At 37.8% G+C, this 22,964-nt stretch overlaps 1 protein-coding gene across 2 annotated transcripts in view; it reads left to right on the forward strand.

The window, feature by feature from the left end:
* Positions 1-22,964, forward strand: part of PHIP (pleckstrin homology domain interacting protein) — a 104,556-nt gene that overhangs the window by 21,296 nt on the left and 60,296 nt on the right. For both annotated transcript variants that reach the window (XM_040697732.2, XM_040697733.1), the window contains exons 8-15: positions 5,018-5,239; positions 5,776-5,876; positions 13,056-13,126; positions 13,921-14,021; positions 14,115-14,155; positions 15,171-15,269; positions 17,672-17,825; positions 18,625-18,759. In XM_040697732.2, coding sequence (XP_040553666.1) covers positions 5,018-5,239; positions 5,776-5,876; positions 13,056-13,126; positions 13,921-14,021; positions 14,115-14,155; positions 15,171-15,269; positions 17,672-17,825; positions 18,625-18,759 — 924 coding nt within the window. The remainder of the gene's footprint in view (positions 1-5,017; positions 5,240-5,775; positions 5,877-13,055; positions 13,127-13,920; positions 14,022-14,114; positions 14,156-15,170; positions 15,270-17,671; positions 17,826-18,624; positions 18,760-22,964) is intronic.

Consider the following 22,964-nt stretch of genomic DNA (forward strand, 5'->3'; position numbering starts at 1 on the left):
GTTGTAGGCTTATTTTATGTGTGACGTGGCAGAATAGGTTAGGGATTTTGTGTGCAAGCATGAAAATCCCCAGTGTTCATCCTGTTCAGCTCTACGTAGAAACTGCTGTTTGTGCTTCCTTGAAGAAGTCCCCGAAACTCCTTGTTAAGGTCTCATGATTCATCATTCTCTTAAATCCCATGTTCCTTAAATCTGTTGTCTTTGAGGGACTTACTAAAGTTCCCTTGAGTGCATCTGTAATGAAGAGTAGAGTTGCACATTCCCTTGTGTTTTGCAGTGTGACTTTAAAGTGGCTAGAGAGACATTTCTCTCGACTATAACAACAATTTATTTCTAAAAGAAAAGTAAGAAGAACCTGGAATAAAATGAGGGGAGCAGTTGTGCTTCTGTAACCCCTGAGGTCTGCTGGCAGTCCTTTGCTGAGAGATAAAATGGTGTCCATGGTATAATTGCTTTAAAAAGGTCTTGGGTTCAGATCAGAATTATTTCAATCCAGTGTTGAATAAAGTGTCCGTAGAAAGTAATTGTAGCTGGTGGGTTTTCCTCTGTGGGGCTGGAGCAGAACCTCTTACCTCAGTGTTATTGCATAAATCCAGTGTTCTTTGTGTAGATGTTTAAATGTCTGTTGACAAATTGAATACTAAAGTGTTCTAATCTATATTGCAGTAAAATCCAAGTTGCTGTGGTGATGTAATTTGTTGATAAAGTCGGCATTTATAATTGAATTTATAAACGAAAGGAAGACAGGTTTCATTCTACACGTCTGTTACCAGCATATAAATTTGCGTGTATCAGTAGGGAATCATTCTTGCTCTGATTTTACTCTACAGCCTCCAACATTTAGTGCAACGTTAGCTAGGTAAGAGAGATTGTTTTAGATTTATGATTGGTTGTAGAAGCTGTATTTTCCTGTCCTCTGAAGGACTGAAAGCCTCCGCATTTAAGTTCTGTTTATGTGCTGCTTTGAATTAAAAGAAAGAAATAGTGATCTCAGCACATTTTTGAGTCATACTGCTCTGAGAGATGCTATCTTTGTTAGGAAGAAGATGCTCTTGGTTTGCCTAACGGCGGTCAAAACAGGACATTAAGCAGTTTTCCTGCTAGCTGGTATGTCATGCACTGACTGGTCCTATTTACCTTCTGTTAAAGATTTCACAAGAGATTTCTAAAGATCAGCCACTAAGATGGTTTTTTTTTTTCTGCATATACAAAGATATTTCCAGTATACAAACTGGGGTGTCTTGGTGATTTCTATTTTCAAATTAACTGCAATGAATACAGCTACATTACTTGCGAAGACACACCTGAAAGAACTGTCAGCCTTCAGTGGAAGAAACCTTACTATTTCTGAGACTGTTTTGGATCTCTTGGAACTGTCCTAGTGGTAGGGACAGGCATTGCCTTCTCTGGTTCTTGTATTGCTTGATCCTTCCAAATCAGACAGTTGCCAGTGTTATTTCCCTCATCTTTATCTTCCTGTCTCCCCTGAGATCCTCTTTCTAGGGAATAATAATAAGCAGGGGAGTGTAATAACCTGTGGTTAGAAAGGGACCAATCTGTATGTTTTTTGGCAGTTTCACTGCAGCCCACAAGTCTCTGTTAATGGTAGGAAAGTGAACCAGTTTTACTCCATACCTTAGTAATGCTGTCATCAGTTCTCTGTAGGGGCTGAGCCTGTTCTAGGATTTGTTTTTGACAAATGCTTTTAATAGGCACATAATTTGTAGCAGTTGCAGACATAACCTTGGAAACAGAAGCTGTGTTGTAAGCTGATGCCCTTGCTGGTAGAACTGGAACAGTATTTTAAGAGTTGTGAATTATCCCATTCAATTCAGACAGAATCTCATGGATTTATTTGAGCTCTAATATTACTATCTTGCCAAGATGCTACAGAATTTATAACTTACCTTAGTCATTTTTCTTACTGAGACTCGCTAACAGTTTAATTTTCCTCTACAAGGGAGAGGTACAACACATGCCTCTATAGCTGTCCTGGAGCCAGCTGGTAGGAAGCAGTTTGATTTTATGCTGATCTGCTTTCCTCAGTTTGCTGTTAAATAGACCTCTGAGGTTTCTCCAGGTGGCGTTAGGTCCTAAAGCTAGCATTCTTTTTCTCTGTTTCTTTGGTTTTCTTCCCCCCGCCTTGTTTCTGACTCTTTTACGTCTCTCTTTATCTATGCACAGATTGCTCTCCATCAATTACATTCTGCACGCAGCTTTTTAGGGGTCTTGTAATGCAAGGTTTAGTTTATTGGGTTGTCTTTTATTTGTTTACTTATTTTCTTTGAGCAATCTGTTCATCCAGTAGAATGGCTGCAAGCTGATAGTGAATAGCTTATTCATAATGTTGATCCTTACGATGTGAGAACTGCAGAAGCATGTTTCATGTGATACGTACAGTGCTGTAGACGGTGTTACTTGTGCAGCTCCAAGAAAAATGGGGCTGGTGGTTTGAGACTTCTACACTGTGATGCAAGTAATTAATGTTAATGGCTTGGCTCTGTTCTCATGCATTTATTGCTTTGCATAAGAGATTAATCCACTTGTGAGTGTTTTCCGTCCCCACTCTCCTGGAGTGTCTGGAGGTTTTGAGTTTCTTTGGAAGTTTTGGGATCCCTATTCTCTTCTTGCTTCAAGTCTCTGTTTTGTGGGTGAAAGTATTATTTATCATATCTATCATCATTAATTTCACTCACTCCACCCCTTTTTTTATCTCCTCTGTGTTTTGGTTGCTTCTTTGTTGTTGTAACTATACTTTTAAGACAAATATGCAAGCTTTTTCATGCTCCAAATCTTACAGTGTAATCAGTGTAGAACAGAGTGAGCTCATAGTGCTTTTCAGACCATTGTTGCATTAAGTAGGTAATGTTACCGGCCAAATTTTAGTTAAACATTCTCAGGCCCAGGGAGCTGTCAGAAAAACCCTCTTGTAATAAAAATCTGTAGCAAAGGCATATTTCATTTTCTGTTAAGGGCTCTTGTCATTTATAAAACTTGCTGTAGTACATCAGTACTTGAAAAGTACAGTATAAACTTTTGAAGAATGTTTAGGACTTGAAGATACTGGTGCACTGATGGCTCTTGCTTTGGGGGCATGAGAATTTTTAATTAAATGTTTGGGCTCCATGTAGAGTTTGAAACTGTTTTTAAGCACAGAAGTGTAAATTTAAATCTAGGAAAAACAAGGAACTTCTTAGTTGAGTAAGTATGGGTGCTTTATAGCCTGCTTGTATGTTCATTTTAAGGAAGCAAAGGGACTAAAACAATCTGCTTAAAACTTACAGCTTAGAGGAAAAAATGCTGCCCTTTTTTCTTTTAACTCTTGTTTGTAAGCTCTAAACAGCAAGTTCGGAGCCTGTTAAATTGTGCATTGGGGTAAGTCTGAAAGTATACACTACTGAGTGTATTTCCCTGTTATTTTTCTACTCTTTGGTTTCTTGGTAACTTAAAGTGATTAAATCAGCTGATAAGTAAAACTAGCCTGCATAAAGGTACTCAATACGAGTGAGATTTGGAGCCTTTTCAAAAGCATTAAATGCTCACAACTACACTTAAATGCATTTTAACAGCTGCAACAGTATTTAAGAAATCCTTGGGTGGTCTTTCTTCTTCTAGAAGTTCTTAACTGGGGAGTCCCTGATTTTACCTATAGAATAAAAAATTTTCCTGAAAGCGGTATACTTCCTTTGTGCGGATGTTTGAGATGAACTCAATGCTGCAATAATGGTAGATCAAATGTGTAGTAGGTTCACGCATTGGATCTTACCTCAGTGGGTCTGAATAAAAAAAAAAAAAGGAAAAGTGATATGGAAGAAAGTGACTGCTTCAAGGGTTTGATGCAGAGGAGGAGATAAAATTAACAGAATTTAAATTATTCAGCACTTGGCTTTCATGGCCATGCAATCTAACGCGGTGTAGCAAAAACCAAAAACGGCAGATATTTGTTACAATTTGTGAGATAAAATTTGAAGAAATTGGGGGTAATTCAGAAGGAATTTTGAGATTCGTGACAAATAATTGGATTAATATATACTTTTGCTTCTGCATTGTGGGTAAAACGTCCAGCGAGGTCCTACTTCAGGTAAAACTCAGAGAAATTACAGAACTTATATTCTGCCTGCTGCTGGAATGCGTGATTTTTTTAAACTCATTTCTAATGGCAATGCAGTAATGATAATATTGGGAAAAACTGAAAATAAATGCTCAAAAAACTGTTTTGGCTCTGTTCAAAGTTCTGGAAAATGATACCTGCTAGTAAAGTGTTCTAACGTGCCTGAGGTGTGGAGTGTAGAGGTAAAGGAAAGGCTGGGCCTTTGTGCAGATTTATTGGTGGAGAGTGTTAGTTTTATTTTTGTTGTTGTTTTCAGTGGTTCCTGTTTTAGCTGCTTTAGGTATGGGGGAGAAAAGTTCAGGCTAAAATAAAGTACAAACTAACAGAGTAGCATCCTCTTAGAACAGCTTACTTCGGGTTTTGGCAATTTCAAACTCAGGAATATTGGTGTTTCCCAAGCTTGGCTTTCTGAGGTAATTTCTTCTGAACTGCAGAGCTTCAAGAAGAAATTGAAACAAGAATTCTAGTGTATACAATATGCATGCAGACAGGGGAATGAGACGATTGTCCTCGGACTTTGTGTCTGCTTCAGACCTTCATTCTGCATGGTTGTCTAAGCTAACTTTTTTCTCACGTAAAACCTGATGAGATGATTCCAACAGTTGGGAGACGGGGATTAATGTGATACTGATATTTGCTTTGCACAGGATTTTTATTGCATGTTCTTTGTCCCTAGAGTCCTGCCCCGCTTCCCTTGTTGTGTCTTTAGAACAGCTGTTTTGGAAAGCAGCATCTCATTGCATAAGATTTTCTGTGAACCAGGATACAGAGCAAATTTTTTTAGATTAAGGGAATAGTTATCAGAATCATTTTTCTGTTCAGAAAAAATCTAATGCTCAGTATCTTGAGTTTTGCCTAATTGAACTGTACGATAGAAACAGCTAATGATTTCTACCTTATTTCTAGGGATCAGACGATTGCCTTGTAAAAATCTGGGCAACAGATGATGGCAGGTTGTTGGCTACCCTGAGAGGGCATGCAGCCGAAATATCTGATATGGCGGTGAACTACGAGAACACCATGATAGCTGCTGGAAGCTGTGATAAAATGATCCGAGTTTGGTGCCTTCGAACTTGTGCACCCTTAGCAGTTCTGCAGGGCCACAGTGCATCTATAACATCATTGCAGGTAGGTTTTTGCTTTGCAAAGTCACCTAAGTAGCAACATGTGTTTTTTGACTGAAAAAGAAACCACTTGAGAACATTCCATATAATAATAACGTCTATGGGGCAACTGAGCTGTGAAGGAAGAAGACATTTTCATCGTACTTGTTGCAAAAATGACACATTTATTGTCACAGTATCTGATCATTGCAAAATGCCAGGCATAATCTATTTGTGGGAGGGAAAAATAAACAAGAAAATTTCTTAAAATTGCATGGTGCATGTGGACAGTTCTGTTACGAAGTATGATTGCTTTGCAGACTGTGATTCTGAGTACCAGTATGGTGAGTAAAAACTGCAGTCACTGCTGAACAGTTTGCTCAGCTTCCTGTTTGGAGTTGCTTGATATTGTACAGTTTGGACTGTGGGGAAGGAGAAGCCACAGTGCTTTTCAAGCAACCCAGGAAGGTTGTTCTGAAGGGAGAAAGTTATTCTGAGAAGCACTGTGTTGTCGGAGTATTGACCTTTTCGTCTTTTTTTTCTCCTTGTTCCCCCTTCCAGTTCTCTCCACTATGCAGTGGCTCAAAGAGATACTTGTCTTCAACCGGGGCAGATGGAACAATATGCTTTTGGCTGTGGGATGCTGGCACTCTTAAAATCAAGTTGGTCTTTGTTTTATTTATTGCTATTTCTTTGTATGTGATTAAGAATGATATACAAATGTTGTAGAAAAGTCTTGTCACTGGTTGTTTCACTGTCTCTGCCATAGTTGGATTGATCCATTTCTGGAGGTTGCTATAAGAGACAAGCTTGTTTGCTTGTCTCTTAAGGGCTAAGTTAAGAACATAAGTAACTATTGAGGGTTTTTGTATGGTTAAATCAATATACAACCACTTTTTCCTGTGACTCTATTAATAAGTGACGTGATGTCAAAGTTGGCTTTTTTATTTTCTATTCTCATCTCTTAGGCCCAGATGAAATGAAAATTTTGACAGAATGTGCTATGATTGCAATTTGGACTTGAGAATATAAGGTTTAGTGGGAGGAGGTAATGTCCTAGAAAGAAATTAGACGGAGTTGATTTTGGTTTGGTTGTCTCTTGTTTTCTTCTCTCTAAAACCTGTTTTTAGTTGCTCTTTACTGTAGCATGTTAAGGAGGGTGTCACTCGTGGGCTGTGTATTGGTGGATGAAGTTGACTCTGAAGTTTCTGCCTTCAGAGGATAAGATACGAAAAGTCTTGCCAGAGCCCTCAATTTGTTTTTTATTATAAGTATTAAAAATAACTTCTTCAGTAGCTTTCAAATGCTTTTTCTCCTTCTTAATTGCAAAACATCTGGAGCGTAAAATTGGAAATAGTTAATAATCACTGATAATTCAGTTTTGAGCAAGGATCCTTTCCCTTTTCCTAATTAGAGAGTGGTAGAATTAATGAGACTTAAATGGCTTACGCTATATAAGCTGGGAGATGAATATTTGGGTGAATCATGGAGTTAGATGGAATTTGTCTTGAAGTTTTTACAAGAAAAAAAAAAGAGTGAGCTGGTTTCAGTTATGGTGGAGGATTCTCAATTCCTATCCATGGTGTTACGTAAATGTAGAATGCAAATTTTAACACTCAGAAAATATTAAAAGAATTAAGTTTTTTTTTTTTTTAAATAATGCTTTCATGTGTAAATAGCCACAGAAGAGTGTCTGAAACGAATTTAAAGAAAGTGCAGTTCAGTTGCATCTCACGGAATTTAAAGGAGGTAGTCTCCTAACCCAAGTCATGCAGCAATTCATGTTGCTCAACAGGAGAGTGCAGAGTATCTTTGTGAGTGAAACTTGTACTGTTCTTAACAACTGTTCTTCTGGTATTTTCTATGTTGAGTTTGAGAAGATAGAGGGACCCTTTAAACTATGAGGTCTACTCTGAAAGTAATGCCTCCTATTTTATTATGTTGGCCCATGATGTCAGAGGTGGATGTTGGTGGTATGGCAGTACAGGTTGAACCTTCCTGCGGCTATTCCATTACATTTTGTTGTCGTGACAGATGACAGCTGAGGGGCAGTCTAACAAAATGGTGTCTGAGATGGAAGTCCATATGAAGCCAAAGTGTGTCACTAAATTTCTCCATGCAGAAAAAATGGCACCCACTGACATTCACTGACATTTGCTGAATGTTTATGGAGACCGAACAGTGGATGTGAGCGCAGTGGGGTGGTGCGTTTCAACAGTGGCAATGGCAACATGGAAGACGAACTGTGTTCTGAACCATCATGCACAGCTGTGACACCACTCAATGAAGAGCATCTCAATCAGCTCATCCATGCTAAAAGGTGGATTATGAACAGGGATCTTTGAAGCTGAAGATTAGCTTGAGTGCATTGGGAACAATGGTGGCAACATTGGAATATCACGAAGTGTGTGCTAGGCGGATCCATTCAGTACACCACATACAAATTTGTTAGGATCTGTTGAACCAATACAAGGCTGAAGGTGGCGGTTTCTTGGATTGCATCATTAATAGCGACAAGATGTGGTGTTACCACTGTGAGCTGGAGTTAAAATGAGCAATCCATGGAGTGGGGACGTGTGAATTTGGCACTGAAGGTGTAGCCCTCAATGGGTAAAGTGATATGCCCTGTCTTTAGGGATAGGAAAGAGGTGACCCACCAGAATTTTCTGGAATCTGGACAAACCATCAATTCTGACTGCTATATCGCAACACTAATTGTGCTGAAGGTTTGAACTTAAAGCATCAAGCCAAAGACAACTTTTCTTTTGAAACATGATGACGCTGAGTCCTATACCAGTTTGAGTACTGTAGAGTACGTTTCCAGTCTTGGTTGGAGACTGTCCTACCACACACACGTTATAGTTTGGATTTGATGCCTCCAGACTTCTGCCTGTTGGGGCCAAAGAGGGACAGACTACGTGGGCAACACTTTCCTAGCAACAATACCATCATAGCTGATCTGAAACAGTGGGTCACTTCTGCTGTTGCAGGCTTTTGCAAGTGTAGCATGCAAGGTCTTGTTGTACATTTTTGCCAATGATGAACTAATGGTGCTGACTGTGTTGGATTTCCTAATTTTTTTATTTTATTATTTGTAACAGAACGTGCTCTATCAAGTAGTGTCATTTTGCCGTTTATATCTGTTGTGGTTTCCATAGAAATAAATAGGAGGCATTACTTTTGGAGCAACCTACCTATGTCTTTTCAGTCTGGAAAATGAGTGCATGAAATGAGTAAAACCTGTACATCTGTGAGTGTCCTGAAGAGGTTGTATAATAATTAGTTGGCTGTTGGCTCTTTTTGTGCTAGAGGGTATCAACTGTAACTAGCTAATTTACAGTCAGAAGGAGGTGGCTCTTAACATGCAGTTAATTTATGGAACTCCTTGTCATAGATTATTATACGTGTCGAAAGCTTAAATGAAGAAACTGAAAGTTATCACTGTATTTTTCCTGTTCTTACACGCCCAGTTTTGGCTACAGCTGGAGGTGGGATGCTATTCTTAGGTATTTGTTCCAATTTAGTATAGCTGTTATGCATTTGAAGTACTTCATGCTTTTTCATGAAAGCTAAATCTTATATACGAAATCTGAATAAGAAATATTAGTGTCTTCTAGGACTGGAACATAGTTGTATGTTACGTAGTTATACTGAAATAGTTGCACACTCAGTAAAGTCTCCATGTCTCTCTTCTTAGCCTTGTTAGTTACAGGAGGTTCTACTTAGTTTTCTAAACTATAAACATTTCTAACTGTGATCATCATAAATCATGTTAATGATACTGTAAAACTAGGAATCCAGTGTAGTTTTTCACCAGGAGGCCATGTTCATGGACACTCTGCTTCAATAATAGGTAAGGATTGTCATAGTTTTAGATGAGGCAATTAGCCCTTTGAGAGTTACCAAGCACTGGAACAAGCTTCCTAGAGAGGCTGTGGAGTCTCTTTCTCTGGAGATACTCAAAACCCACTTGATGCTTTCCCGTGCATCCTACTGTAGGGAACCTGCTTTAGCTGGAGGGTCAGACTAGATGTCTGACCAGGGGTCACTTGTAACCTCTATGATTCTGTTATTCTTTGATTGCTTTTCCTTACACCTTTAGATCTAGATCTACTTCCATAACTGTAAGAACATGGCATATTCCTTCCACATCCGTTCAGTGATGTGCTGGGGGAAAATGAGTAGTAGCAGTAAAACAGTGTCAAAAGAAAGAGGAATCTTATTCCTAAGGCCCATTGTGAGGTATTTTTGTGTGTGTGTTTGTTGTTGTTGATTTGTATTTTTTTTTTCTTATAGGCCTTATCCTGGCGGTTCTATTGTTTTTTCCTTGCAAATGTTTATTTGTTTTACCCTTGTAAACATGAGGATTCCTGCAATCTATTTGCCAGCAGCTCTGTTGCTATATTAATTGTATCTCTGAAACCAGAAGCATCCTATGTTGGTCTCCCCTTGTTTGGATAACTTCATTCATTGAGACATGTTCAATGTTTAGTTTACATATAAGGCCCAAACAGGAGATTTTTGGCAACAGCTCTGTTTTCATAAACTGCAGAAAGATACTTTACAGTAGATTTTTGTGCCATAGAATGAATGGCTGACCACAAAATTCTTAGTGTTGCTCAAAGGAGAATGATAAACTCTGTTCATATGCTTTTGTGACTGGTGTGGGTTCATGATGTTCACTTGCATGGAGCCACCTGTGTGCTCCTGTTCTTTCAGTGAAGAGCTTCCTGACCAGGCAGTTAGAGGGTATGGCCGGAGGCTGTAACATTCCAGTCATGTTATTGTTGTTTCTTAATAGAGAAAGGGTAAGGTAGTTGTTTCTGTAGATAAAGAGGTGAATGAAAGTGGTTCAAAGGGAAATAAATAAGAAATAAAGTGATCAACAGCTTCCCCCACATTTAGTCTCTGTTACTATTCTGGGATAGAGTAGAAGAAACAAGAGTTGCATCCCGTTTTAAGTGACAGTAGGGAGAGGAGAATATCAGCCCTGGGTCATCAGAACTTGATGGATAATTGCCTCAAGTATGAGGTAGAATTGCTATCAGTGCACAAAAGTTAAGTTACTTGCTCTGCAAAATATTTTCATAAGTACTTCAAGGAAGATGCTGTGTTTTCTTGTTATTTTTATGCCACCTATTTGGATCTTGAGTTTCCAGTGCTGGTCTGTTATTGGCAGACCAAGTGCAGCAGAATTGTCTCACGGATTTGGATAGAGGAACTCACTATACTGCTTTTTGTCTGCTCTATTTAAAAAAAAAAAAATTAAAAAAAAAAAAAAAACTTCAGCAAAATATGCTGATGATTTTGACACCTCTCCTATGAAGAAAGGTTGAGGGAACTGGGCTTGTTTAGCTTGGAGAAGAGAAGGCTCCCGGGACCTCATAGCCTTCCAATATTTGAAAGGGCCATATAAACAGGAGGGGGGGGTATGTCTCTTTACAAGGGTGGGTAGTGATAGGACAGGGGGGAATGGTTTTAAACTGAGACAGGGGAGGTTTAGGTTGGATATTATGAGGACGTTTTTCACTCAGAGGATGGTGACAGACTGGAACAGGTTGCCCAAGGAGGTTGTGGATGCCCCATCCCTGGAGGCATTCAAGGCCAGGCTGGATGTGGCTCTGGACAGCCTGGTCTGGTGGTTGGTGACCCTGCACATAGCAGGGGAGTTGGAACTCGATGATCATTGTGGTCCTTTTCAACCCAGGCCATTCTATGATGCTTATTTTGGACAAGAAGACGTTAATATCTCAACTGTCTTCAAGGTCATAGCATACTTAGAATTTGCATTTTTGTGCAGAAAGCAGATCGTGTTAAGGGAACTGGTCATACACTATGGTGCACATATGCTGGACCATGTTCCGTTGGTGGCTTGTAAACCAAGATTCAATTTGGAAGAGTTTTTTTGGAGAAATCTTGCTTAAGCCGCTATTTGCCCAGAGTGAGGTTAGGCTGCATGGCTTGGGTTGTGTAACCATTCCTGCACCAGGAGGGTGCACTGAAGATGAATTGTGAGCTGCTTATATGGGGAATTGTTGTCCTTGATTGAGGCAAATAGTACAAATTGTTTTTTTGGCTGCCGCTCTTAGTTCAGGTTGTGTTTTGATGGAAGCCTCTCATCTTGGGAGGAAAATGGTTTACCAGAGCTTTCCTGGACCTGTGAAGTGTTGAAGGTATCTTAGTGTCTTTCAACTGCTTGTATAATTGAAGTGAGAAGGCTTGTTAAAGCATAACAATTAACTTTATTTCGGTATATTTCCAGATGTTATCCTTTTGTCCACCTCCCTTACTTCCCCAAGTTATTGATTCTCCAGTTTGTCATATAGATTGCGGTCTTCTGTAGTGTCAAAGAATGCCATAATCTTGTTTCCTAATGCCTAAAATAGCACACATTAGAGAGATGTAAGCTGGAGAATTTGATTATCCAAACTAGAACATAAGTGCATACTTGCTCTGTTTTGCAGCTATCCTAACTCCAAAGGCAGAGTCCACAAACCACAGTGGAAGAAAACAGCAGCCTATTTATCTATTTACACTTGCTCCATGTTATGTAAGCTGCATATTGAATCATCTGATAGTTCATTTTAAGTTAGTATCTCACTTAAGAAGGACTTGAACTGTTTTGTGTGATAGATCTGTCTTGTTTAATGTATCTTGCAAAGACTTCTGGCAGGGAGATGTTAGGAGTAATCTTAGCTCCTGAAGGAAGGTTCACAGAAACGACCTGTACTGAATGGACAAGTTGGAGAAAGATTTCTTAACTGCTATTCACAGCATGTTTAATACCTTAGTTTATATATAAACCCCGTTAAGGTTTAATGCTTACTACTTTCTTTGAGATAGCAATAGCTGATAGGTGGAGAAAGGTCTCTTACGCATCTGCCTTCAGCTGAAAAAAAAAAGCCATTTTGATTTGAAAAGAGAAAATTTTAGATAAATCATGAATATGCATTCTTTTATGTTAAACAGACCTTTAGTGATGACACTTGTGGGTGTAATGCTGCTGTTCTCAAGCAAGTTTATTCTTTAAGGACTGAAGTTTGCAGATGGTATACTGTGCAAGACCACCTACTGATCTGGGGTTGCTGCAGTATATGAGCAGAACCGAAGTGATTGAAGGACCCGATTTAGTTTTGTTTTTATACGTGCGCTCTTAAAGTGCCAAGTTATTGATGCGTTAGTTCTGCTTGCACATCAGATACTGAAATACCTGAGAGAGGAAGCACAGTGCATGAAGTAGAATTTCTTTAATGCTTCCAGGCATTATTGTAACGTTCTGTGGGGGCTATCTGGAACTACTGCTACGTGCAAATAATACGTGCTTTCTGAATAAACTCTTAATTTCTAACACTGTAAAAAAAAAAAAAAAAAACATCAAATTTATTTACATTTTCTTGTGTGTGTATTTTCCTACAAAGAGTGCCAAGCTTTGTTTCTTTCTCTTAGTAAAAGCAGCCACGTTCAGCAGGAGGAAACCAGAGCTCTGATATACTCAGTGGTTTAAAACTGAACCTTGGGTAACTGGCTCTGGTGTCTTCTCTTCCACTTTACAGGTGACTGAAAGGAAAATGTTTTCTATGTCAATATTTGAGGGGAGAGAGACGTGGGATTTAGGTTGTGGCACAGTTCTGAGTGATACATGTAATTGCTTGGTCCATATGTATGCCTTAGTTTCCTGAAGATCAGATCATGAAGCATAGTCACAGCAAATGGTTTATAGATGGGCAGCCATCTGTTCTGTCATATTTAATTTTGTCTCTCTGTGCTTTATTTCTAAGATTCTATTTTTTTTTCTTCTGAAGCCATATTAGGAAATTATTTAACTGTTTCTTTTATTGTAGTCCAAGGCCAACAAAGTTTACGGAACGCCCTCGGCCCGGAGTGCAAATGATCTGCTCTTCTTTTAGTGCTGGTAAAAGATTATGATTTATTGATTTATTTCATCGTTGTCTCAGTTTAAGAAACCATTTGGAGAATAAAGTAAAGTCTAATGCAGTTACTGTAACACTGAGTTAAAATGGTTACTGAAATAAATGCTAAATATTAATAATGTTCAGAATCTGTGCATTAACTTTTGGTGATGTGGAATTTCTGGACGACAGTTGAGCATAACATGTTGAAAGGAGGTTTCTTGACCGCAGTTCTTTAAAAAGTGGTAAAACCTTTTTCCTCAAAGCAGTTCTGAAAGTCAACTTTGTCTAAAATGGTATCTAAAACGGAATCTATAGGGGTTTTATTAAGAAGACGTTGATTAACAGGTTCTTATGCTCTGCATTTCATTGATTCCTGGAGCTGGCAGTTGGTGAAGAATGCAGTGTAAACAATGAGATAAAATAGTAAAATGGCAGAGAAGTATTTTGAGAATTACTGGAGCTCTTTTTCCATTCTATTCACTTTAAGATTGAGGCCAGTAAGAGCCGAGTCGCAAACAAATCACTATAGTTACCTAACCTTTTGGATAGGTCTCCAGATGCCTATTTATGTGACAACAAATGTGAGGTAATTCAACACAAGTTAAACTTTTGAGTTTCTAAACTCATTTGGTTTTACTGAAGGGACAGCTGTAGACAAAACTGAAATGAGATACAGCTGTATATTTAAGAGAATAAATATAAATATTTAATCTTAGGCACATCTGAAAATTCTGTAATATCGTTAGCTTGCCCATTTTTGTTATTATGACTTACCTGTGTTTTCTTTTCTCAGGTGGAATGTTTCTGGCTACTGGGAGTACAGATCACATCATTAGGGTTTATTTCTTTGGATCAGGTCAGCCAGAGAAGATATCAGAGTTGGAGTTTCATACTGTAAATACTTTATTAAAATTACATATGTATTTGATTTAAATAATGATTTTGTTTGGTTTGGAATCACTTTTGATAATTTTTTTTTTTGTATAGGACAAAGTTGACAGCATTCAGTTTTCTAATAGTAGTAGCAGGTAAGCAAAACATTTATTTATTCACAGCTAGTCTTTTGACTTGGAAATTTGTAAATATCAGCTTCTTGATGTAGTTAGAAAAAACTGGTTTTACTATATGAACCTCAACATAGAAAGCATCTATAATTAGTTTTAAATAATATCTTTCAGTTTTACACCGGTCTTCGTTGCAATGAATTGTGCAAATTAAGGAAAATAGGAATACTTTTTTTTTATTAATATGTGTATATATTCTCAGTTAAGTGATTGTTGGATAATAGAAGAACTATTGAACAAAATCAGACAAGGTTTTGTTTAGCTACCCTTTTTAAATGCTTCACTGAAGATCTGGATTTTAGATGTGAAGAATGCTGAAGAAAGTACCTCGATTTATTGTGTAATTTCTGATATTTCATGCAAATGATGCTGTAACATAAACTTTTATTGGAAAGCAAGCAGTTGCAAAGCAAGATGCGTTGTGTTCCTCTGTCCATCTCTTTTTCTTTCTTCTGACCCCCAAACAAGGGGAAGAAAAAGGTAGGGAAGAAGCTCAAGCTTGTTTGCAGCTGTTCAGAGAGAGTTGTTCAGATAAGTATTGTAATAGATTTTGCTTGTTTTAAATTGAGACTAGTTCAGCTTGCAGGTCTCCTTGCACTTCAGTTTCTTCACCTCTTAAATTACTTCTGTAGCTTTACATGCAGTGATAGGTGAATTACAGCATTACAGTGCTCACTGGGCTTTTAAGTCCCAATGCCAGAGCAGTGTGGTAGCTATGCAAGGTGCACTATGGATCCAAGTGCTATTAGTTTGTAAGGGGCGGCTCATATTAGGGAAGCAAATTCCACTTTTTACAGGCCTTTAAATTTTTACTGGTCCATGAAGTGTGTTTTCACCTTAATCTGGTATACAGCATTCTTACAGTGTTTGGATCCCTTATACTTCAGCTTACCTTTTTGATTTCTGAGTTCTCTAGCTTCCACTACTTTTTGGGGAAGGATCTTTAATATCTAATTAACTTTTTTTCCCCTTTTCTTAGATTTGTGAGTGGAAGCCGTGATGGAACAGCACGAATCTGGCAATTTAAGCGAAGGGAATGGAAAAGCATTTTGTTAGATATGGCTACTCGCCCATCAGGGTAAGTAATATAAAATGTTCTGTTATCCCATAGAACTTGAAGTCCATTGATTTGTTTTGTTTGCTGACATATTAAAAAAAAAAAAGCCACCTTTAATGATTATGAATTAAATGTGCAATATGCTTTTCTAGCTCTCCAAGTCCAATGAAAACAAATATTTAACTACATATTTAACTGTGGAAATTAGTTTGTCCTGGTAATAGCTCCATTAGTAGTTTGGTTAGATAAAGAGAGTAGAAGATGCACAAGACACATTGAAGGCTAAACATACACTTTTTACATAGGCTTCTGGACCAAGCAAACCAGGTCAGACTGAGATTTCTTGCATTTTAGTGATATTTAAATTATTGTGGAATCTGTATGCCCAGAAAAGGGATTTTGAATTCTTTCATACCATGTGCCAGAGCAAATAAGTCACCTGCCATGCAATGGGTTCTCACTTGGCTGGAATAATCTGAGAATTTACAAGGCTTTGTAGGTATGGGAAACTTCTGTACAGTAGGCTAAGTGATTAAAAAGACTTGAAGGTGAAGACTTTGTAGAAGATATTATTTTTCCATGAAGGAGACATTTTCCAACATTAAATTATTAGAAAGATTTACAGTAATTTAATGGGTAAACCTTTTCCATCAACTGATCATATTGAATGGTTTAAAGGAGGTTATTTAATACAAAAAAAAAAAAAATTCAAAAGTAATCCTGTGAAAAAACATCTAAAAGACAGAGAGGGGTGGAAGAGATGGCTAAATAAGCTCTAACAATTTACTTACAAGTTTGGATCAGAAGGTATCTTGGTATGGGCTGGCACAATAAAACATGAGTATAAAACTTTTGGATGAGAGTCAGCTTTACATTACCACTCCAAAAACTGTCTGAGTTATTTTTCCTTCAAAATGTAGCCTATAAAAATTATTGGTTTTAACTGATCCTGGAAAAAATAGCAATGGATTCTTTTTTCATTATGGTCAAAATGCAGAACTTCTTAGAGAAACTGAACTGCTCGTTTCAGCCATGTAGTTGAATTCTCATTTGTCTCTTTTGATTAGGGGAGTAAAGTGCAATTCTGCATGTGATCTTTTTTTGCATGAGCACAATTTTATCAAAGATAATGAAATTGGTGCACTGAAAGGAAAGAAAGAATTTGGTCTATAAAAAGACTCCTGTGTTCTGCACTGTATCTAGAAAGGAATCTAGCTATAGTGGCATGTTGTCCTTTTGAACTGTATATTATATATAATTAGGTAACGTGTTGTATTTCAATGTAGGGTGCTCTGAAAGTAATGCCTCCTATTTATTTCCATGGAAACTACAGCTGACACAAAGAGCACAATAATACTGTTTGATAGAGCAAATTCTCAGCTACAAAGCACTCATTTCAGCATAGTCACTGCTATTAGCTGTCCATTTTTGCCAGCAATGAACAAGAGCCTGCATGCTGTGCTTTTCAAAATCTGCACCAGTGGAGGTGACCTGCTGTTGCCACTGCTGAAACACACCACCCACCACCTCACTATGCTCACATCCACTGTTTGGTCTCCCATCAGTGTTCAACAAATGTAAGTGAATGTCAGTGAGTGCAATTACAACTGACTTCCTACATGCAGAAACACGCTTCTGCTTCATCTGCACTTCCACGTTAGGTGCCGTGTTGTCAGACTGCCCATCAGCTGCCATCTGTCACATCTGTCACACAGCAACAAAATGGAACAGAATATTGGCAGGAAGGTTCAACCTCTACTGCAGTACCACTGACATTGCCTCTGATGTCATGGGCCAACTTAATGAAATAGGAGGCATTACTTTCAGGCATACCTTGCAAATGGAAGGTTCTATATTTTTGTCCATTTTATTGGTGATATTTGGGGACATTCTAATGGATTACGTTACAGGTGGCTAGAGTTCCATTTTTATAAGGACAAAAATAAAATGCATGCAAGATTAAGTGCAACTTGCTGATAGTAAAACGTTATAAAGTGTGGTGATGCTGTACTCTGTTTCCTGAGAATTTTAACTCATTTAAAAGTATGAGAATACTTCTTTCTGTGTTTATAAGTACTTAACACAGATATTCTCCAGGCTAAATTATTGTTCACTAATTGACTAGTTTGGATTTTTGTTATTCAGCTAACTTAACTGCTATGGATTTAAACTAGTTTGGTATATGTAACATAGTCTTTAAAATATTGAGAGGACTCTAGTCATTGTTTAAGAATTGATAGCTCTTTTCTGATTGTGTGTGTTAAAAAATGGGTAGCATCTCTCATACCTCCATGTTCTTGAAGAACTAATACTGATATTCTCAATAATAAAGTAAAATACAGATGTATTATCATTTGTTACGGACATAATGTTTTTTAGCAGACCAGAATTGCTTTGAAGCTCTTGTTGTTCTTCCATTTTAGACAAACTCTACAAGGTGTAGAAGATAAAATTACAAAACTGAAAGTGACCATGGTGGCATGGGACCGCCATGACAATTCTGTTATAACTGCTGTCAATAACATGACACTGAAAGTTTGGAATTCTTTCACTGGCCAACTCATTCATATTCTCATGGTAAGGTGCTCTACCTTGATTTAGCAATCTGAAATGCAGAATTCATGTGTATCCCATCAAAATTCTTTTGTACACGTTGTTCCTCTGCAGCTTTAGCAAATGTATTTAAACGATCTAAATGTAATTAAGATATCTCTTCTGCTTTGTAGAAAATGAAGCTTAAAAGTTACAAATTGTCATTGTTGAGATGTCTGAAACTAATTTCTGACTTTTTCTTAAAACGCTATTTTGGAAGGAAACAGTTGTTTCTTTTGACCTTTGTCTACTTTGGCAGATGTTTGAAATACAGTTAATAGAGTTATCCTCATTAAACACAGACACTTGTTACTGCAATCTCAACATTCCATGAATACAAAAAAGCAGCTTTCTAGAGAAAATAAAGTTTTAACTCTGGAGGTGTAGTTATCTAACTGTAGTGTTACAGTTGATTCTTGAATGGTTCTAAATTCAATTTGTTTTGGTATGATATTAATCAGGAATTTAAGTCTGCAAAGCATTAAGATACAAAATACCAAATTTGAAGTTTGGTCTTTTAAAATCATGATGAAAGTTGTGGGACAGGCTTGTTCTGAAGCTGTCATACTTGGCATACTTATTAAAAATCTAAAATTGCAAGTGGATAAATAAGAGAATAGTATGTACATTTAAAAGAAAAAAAACCCAAAACAATGAAGTGTAGTCAAAGCAATTGTTACATGCTTAACACTTTCATAGATTAACAGTGTAGTTTTTGGCATTACCATATTGAATGGTATTTGAGATAATCCACTTGTTCATCTTGCTATGTCTTTAATTTCAGGGCCATGAAGATGAAGTGTTTGTACTTGAACCTCATCCATTTGATCCAAGAGTTCTCTTCTCAGCAGGACATGATGGAAATGTCATAGTTTGGGATTTGGCAAGAGGGGTCAAAATCCGGTCTTACTTCAACATGGTAATTACTATGCTTTATGCAGATATGCCAAGGCAGCCTTTCTAAACTTTTTGCTTTTAATACGTTTTTATGTAAGCCATCTTGAAGCATGCATTTGTAATATATAGGCCAAGGTCCTGCATCCAGAAAAGTTGAGAGAAATTTCTGATCGGTTTAGTGGGACAAATACTGCATTTGTAAAATGTGGAAAGTCTTCTGGCTGTATTCCATAGTGTCATCTTTCTACGTGCTTCATCCACGTGAAATTGGAATGCTAGTTTACATTGTCAGAGATCATACATAAGAGACAGGTTGACAGAGGCCCTCCTGTAGTACTCTATTTCCTGCCTGGGAAACCAAGATAAAACCACATTTATTTTTTGTGTTACTAATTCTTAATCTGGCCAAAACTCTTCAGGAGTCACCTGATCTCACACAATGTTGTATGCTGCCTCAGCTCTAATTGAGTACTATCAGCCTTTCTGTGTAGAGCTCCTCCACGTGCAGGTTTCAATTGTGGTCTGTTCTGCATTACACTAGTTCTTCTGGAAGTTGGATGTAACAGGTATTCCTTTCTGCTTCTTGATATTAAGTAGGTCTTTATGTGTCTTATCCTTCAAAAAGGTATTGTTATGCAATTCAGACCTTGTCTACTACTTGAGAAAATTTGTAGAATTGTGTTTGTAGAGTGTTGTAGAATAAGCTTCATCCAGCTTTCAGCTGTAGTGGAATGACAGTCTTAGAAGCCAGCATTAGGATCATCTGAAGAAGAGATCTGGCATAGATATATTGGTAAAACAAACAAACAAAAAAAATCCAAACAAAGATCAGACATTTTAGAAATGGACTGAAGCTAGGAGAGTCACTCTTAACCCAGAGAAAGTTTTAACATGTTCAGTGTACAGGAAAGTTCATAAGGAAGAAATTCTACTGAAATCTGTGGGAGAACCTAGACTCCTACAGCAGTATCTTAAGTTCAGTATTGATCCTTTTGCATGGATTTCTGTAACTGAATTTAAGAGGGAACCCGGTCACTCAGCTTGGAGCTACAAGTACAGATCTTTGTTCCTCACTGCTGATTACAGTTACCAGTTGAGTTGCATATCCTCACTGTATTGGTAGGATACCTTTCCATTACTACTTACAGCAGATGGATGATGGTTCTCATGGAGTTTTAAGTTTAGAGCAGGCTGAGTTTGTTTTATTGTGTGTAAGGCAAGTCCATTTAGGAGCTGTCAGAATCTAAATTACAGATGCCTGGGACTTTGGGCAACCCTCTGAAAAAACTGAAATGTATGATTCAAGGGGGAGAAGAGGCACAAACACAAAAAAATAGATTGAAAATCTTCAGAATTGTAAAGAAAAGTATAGATAATCAGAAGCTCTCAGCCGCTAATAATATATGCTTTGTGTAGGAAAACCTGCCCGTTGGTGAGGTGAGGGAAATTGTAAATCTGGCAATCAGTTTGACTCAAAGATGGGTGAGGCAGGTATCAAGGAGAGAGGTATCTCTACAGTGTCTGCATGTTTCTCCTGTGTTCTCTATCTGATTCTTCAAAAGACAAGAGTGGTAATTGGAGGGTTATTTAGATTACAGGGGAAAGGTGCTCTTGGAGTGTGAAATTGGATTACAAAGTTACTGTTACAGAGCTGCAACTGTTAAGTGTTTTGGTTTACTAAGGGACTGCACAAATGAGCAGAGCTGCCAGTCTTTTCCCAGTTTCCTAACCAGTGTGTCAACTGGGAACATCATTATATTAGCCACTGTTAAATTATTCTGATAACTGCTGTAACATTCATGGGCTTGTTCAGTTTGTCATCTCATACTTCTGGAAAACAAGGAGATGAGAAAACTTTTACAGATTGGGTTATCTTGAATCAGATGGGGAATATAATTTAAAAGAACCAAACCTGAAAGTTGAATGACATGAGGTATCTACTTTGCCATTCAAGAACCTCGCATCATTGCCTTGCAAAACTGTCTGTAGTAACATAACTAATACTGATTGTCTTTTTTATAGCAAAAGTTGCTGTAGAAATTGCAGACCATGGGGACAATGGTTCAATTAGAAAAAACTTAAGTGATTACTAATGATAATTAGTCCAGTCAGGTATTCCCTTCCTAGATGGAATGCTTGCTATATCTAAAATCCCTATGTCAAATCCCTAAAGTGGAACTGGGTGTTTTTTAAGCTCACCCCTGTCTGAATTCTTTCATTCTCAGCGTGAAAAATCAAAACTCGAGTGGTGTCAGTCAGTTTGAGACTTTACTCCTTTTATCCAGTTAATGAATGTGAAATTGCAAATCCCTAGCAGCCAGATAAATTTTTTTGGTTCTGTAGTTCTGTTGAACTTATATCGAGGCACAAAAACTTTGATTCCTCTATTTGTTGTGGACAGATGTCACTTGGAGATTGAGTGTCATGCAGAACGTTCTCTTTGAGTTGAGTTTTTTTTAATTGACTTTGAATTTGCTATTAAATTAGCACAGTCACAACTGAATCTGAAACACCCTTGGTTTCTGCCAGATTTTGGTCTTCGTAATTAATAGCAGAACTTGATCCCATAAGTGATTGTTTACACATATGGGCTTACTCTCAGTAAGTATGTATATAATTTATATATTCCATGTTTTCATTTGTACTCTCCACTGTGGTGATAGATTTTGTATAGGTCTTAATTGCACAGCTTGATGTTTTGGTTTGTGATCGTACACTACCGGCTTAGCTTAAAGACTTCGGTCAACTAGACTCAAGAAATCTATTGCCTACCCCAAGTAGTGAAATTTGCCATAGGAATATCAAAGTTGAGATCTCTAAAGCATTTTTAAACAATTTTGAGGTTCAGCAAATAAATTTTGGAATGTATTTGCACATGCATATGCAAGCCGTTTATTGTTGTTTGTAGCCTGTGTAATACATTTGCCATTCTTGATTTAATACAGCTGCTATTGTAAAATGCATTCTTTGTGTATTTATGTCAGTCCTTTTTTCAAGGAATCAACTGAGTTTGGTGTTGGAATATTAGGGTAATTTCACAGGTTGTAACATCCTTGTATGGATGAGCATTTAGAAGACTTGTGAAGAAACCCAGAGTAATAAACCTTAAGTGGTTGCTACCGCTTAGTTTTAGAGCTTGTACATTTCAGGAGAAGTGTTTTTGCTACAGAAGGACAGCATAAACCTAGTGAATGTTGAAACTGGCTCGTTACCCAGGGCCTAGGTTCACTGAATGACTTGACAGTCTTGGCACCTGAGGTCTTGGAGAGCATGGTTGTTAATCTCCAAAGTGGAATGCAATGACCCAGCACATCCTCAATGTATTGAACAGTATGTCAAATTTCACTGTCTTAGTGGACACAGGAAAAAAACATGCTGAATGTAAGCTGTCTTGTAAGAGCTAATTGGTGATAGAGGGCGTAGAGATGTATTGTAATTGCCTCTTCTTATTCCAGTCTGCAGCGTGGCATTTGAGTGCCTTGTGTGGTAAGGCAGATTCTCACAAACAGGAATGAAGACACAGGGATGGCTAGCAGTTGCACTCAGCTCTTCATTACTGTCTATTAGTTAAATGTTCAGCTGGGAAACAGAAGACTTAATTTCTGTTTCCTGCTCGGATGGCAAGGTGTTCAATTCAGCACCTGTTACTTACCCAGGAGGTTGTCTCAACTGTGAATTTCCTGACTGGACTTTTTCCCCAACTTACTATTGAAGTTGTGCTGCTACAAAGAGGTGTGAATCTTGAATCTGAGGCGTGTTGGTTTGGGTACGTCCATTCTAGGTAAATTGAAGCCTTTAGCTCTAAGCTTTGCAGAAGCTTGAATCTGCAAGATTAGTGCTCTGTTAGGCCATTTAAAAAATAAAATAATAAAATGTGTTCACTACTCTGTTGTCATAGTACCCATTTTCTTTCAGAAGTTGTCACTGAGTTACTTTTTATTAGACTTAACAGTTTTGGTTTATTAGTATTTGGTTCCAGTATTGTCACTTGAGTGGTATATGCTGCAACTTGGCCTAATACTTAAAATCCCATAGGCCTTAACAAAAGTTTCTCAGTTCTAAGAATGTTTGATGGAGAGAGAAAACTACAGTAACTTGAGAGTCTTCCAGATCAAAAAAGAGGTACTCAATAACACTGGGAAGAGGCATAAGTCCTGGTTGGTTTGCATTGTTTTTTGTTGGTGTTGTAATCACACATAAAGTGTTTGTTGAGTCTGACTCCAAATA

This window comes from Gallus gallus, chromosome 3, assembly GCF_016699485.2.
Source record: "Gallus gallus isolate bGalGal1 chromosome 3, bGalGal1.mat.broiler.GRCg7b, whole genome shotgun sequence".
Classification (NCBI taxonomy): domain Eukaryota; kingdom Metazoa; phylum Chordata; class Aves; order Galliformes; family Phasianidae; genus Gallus; species Gallus gallus.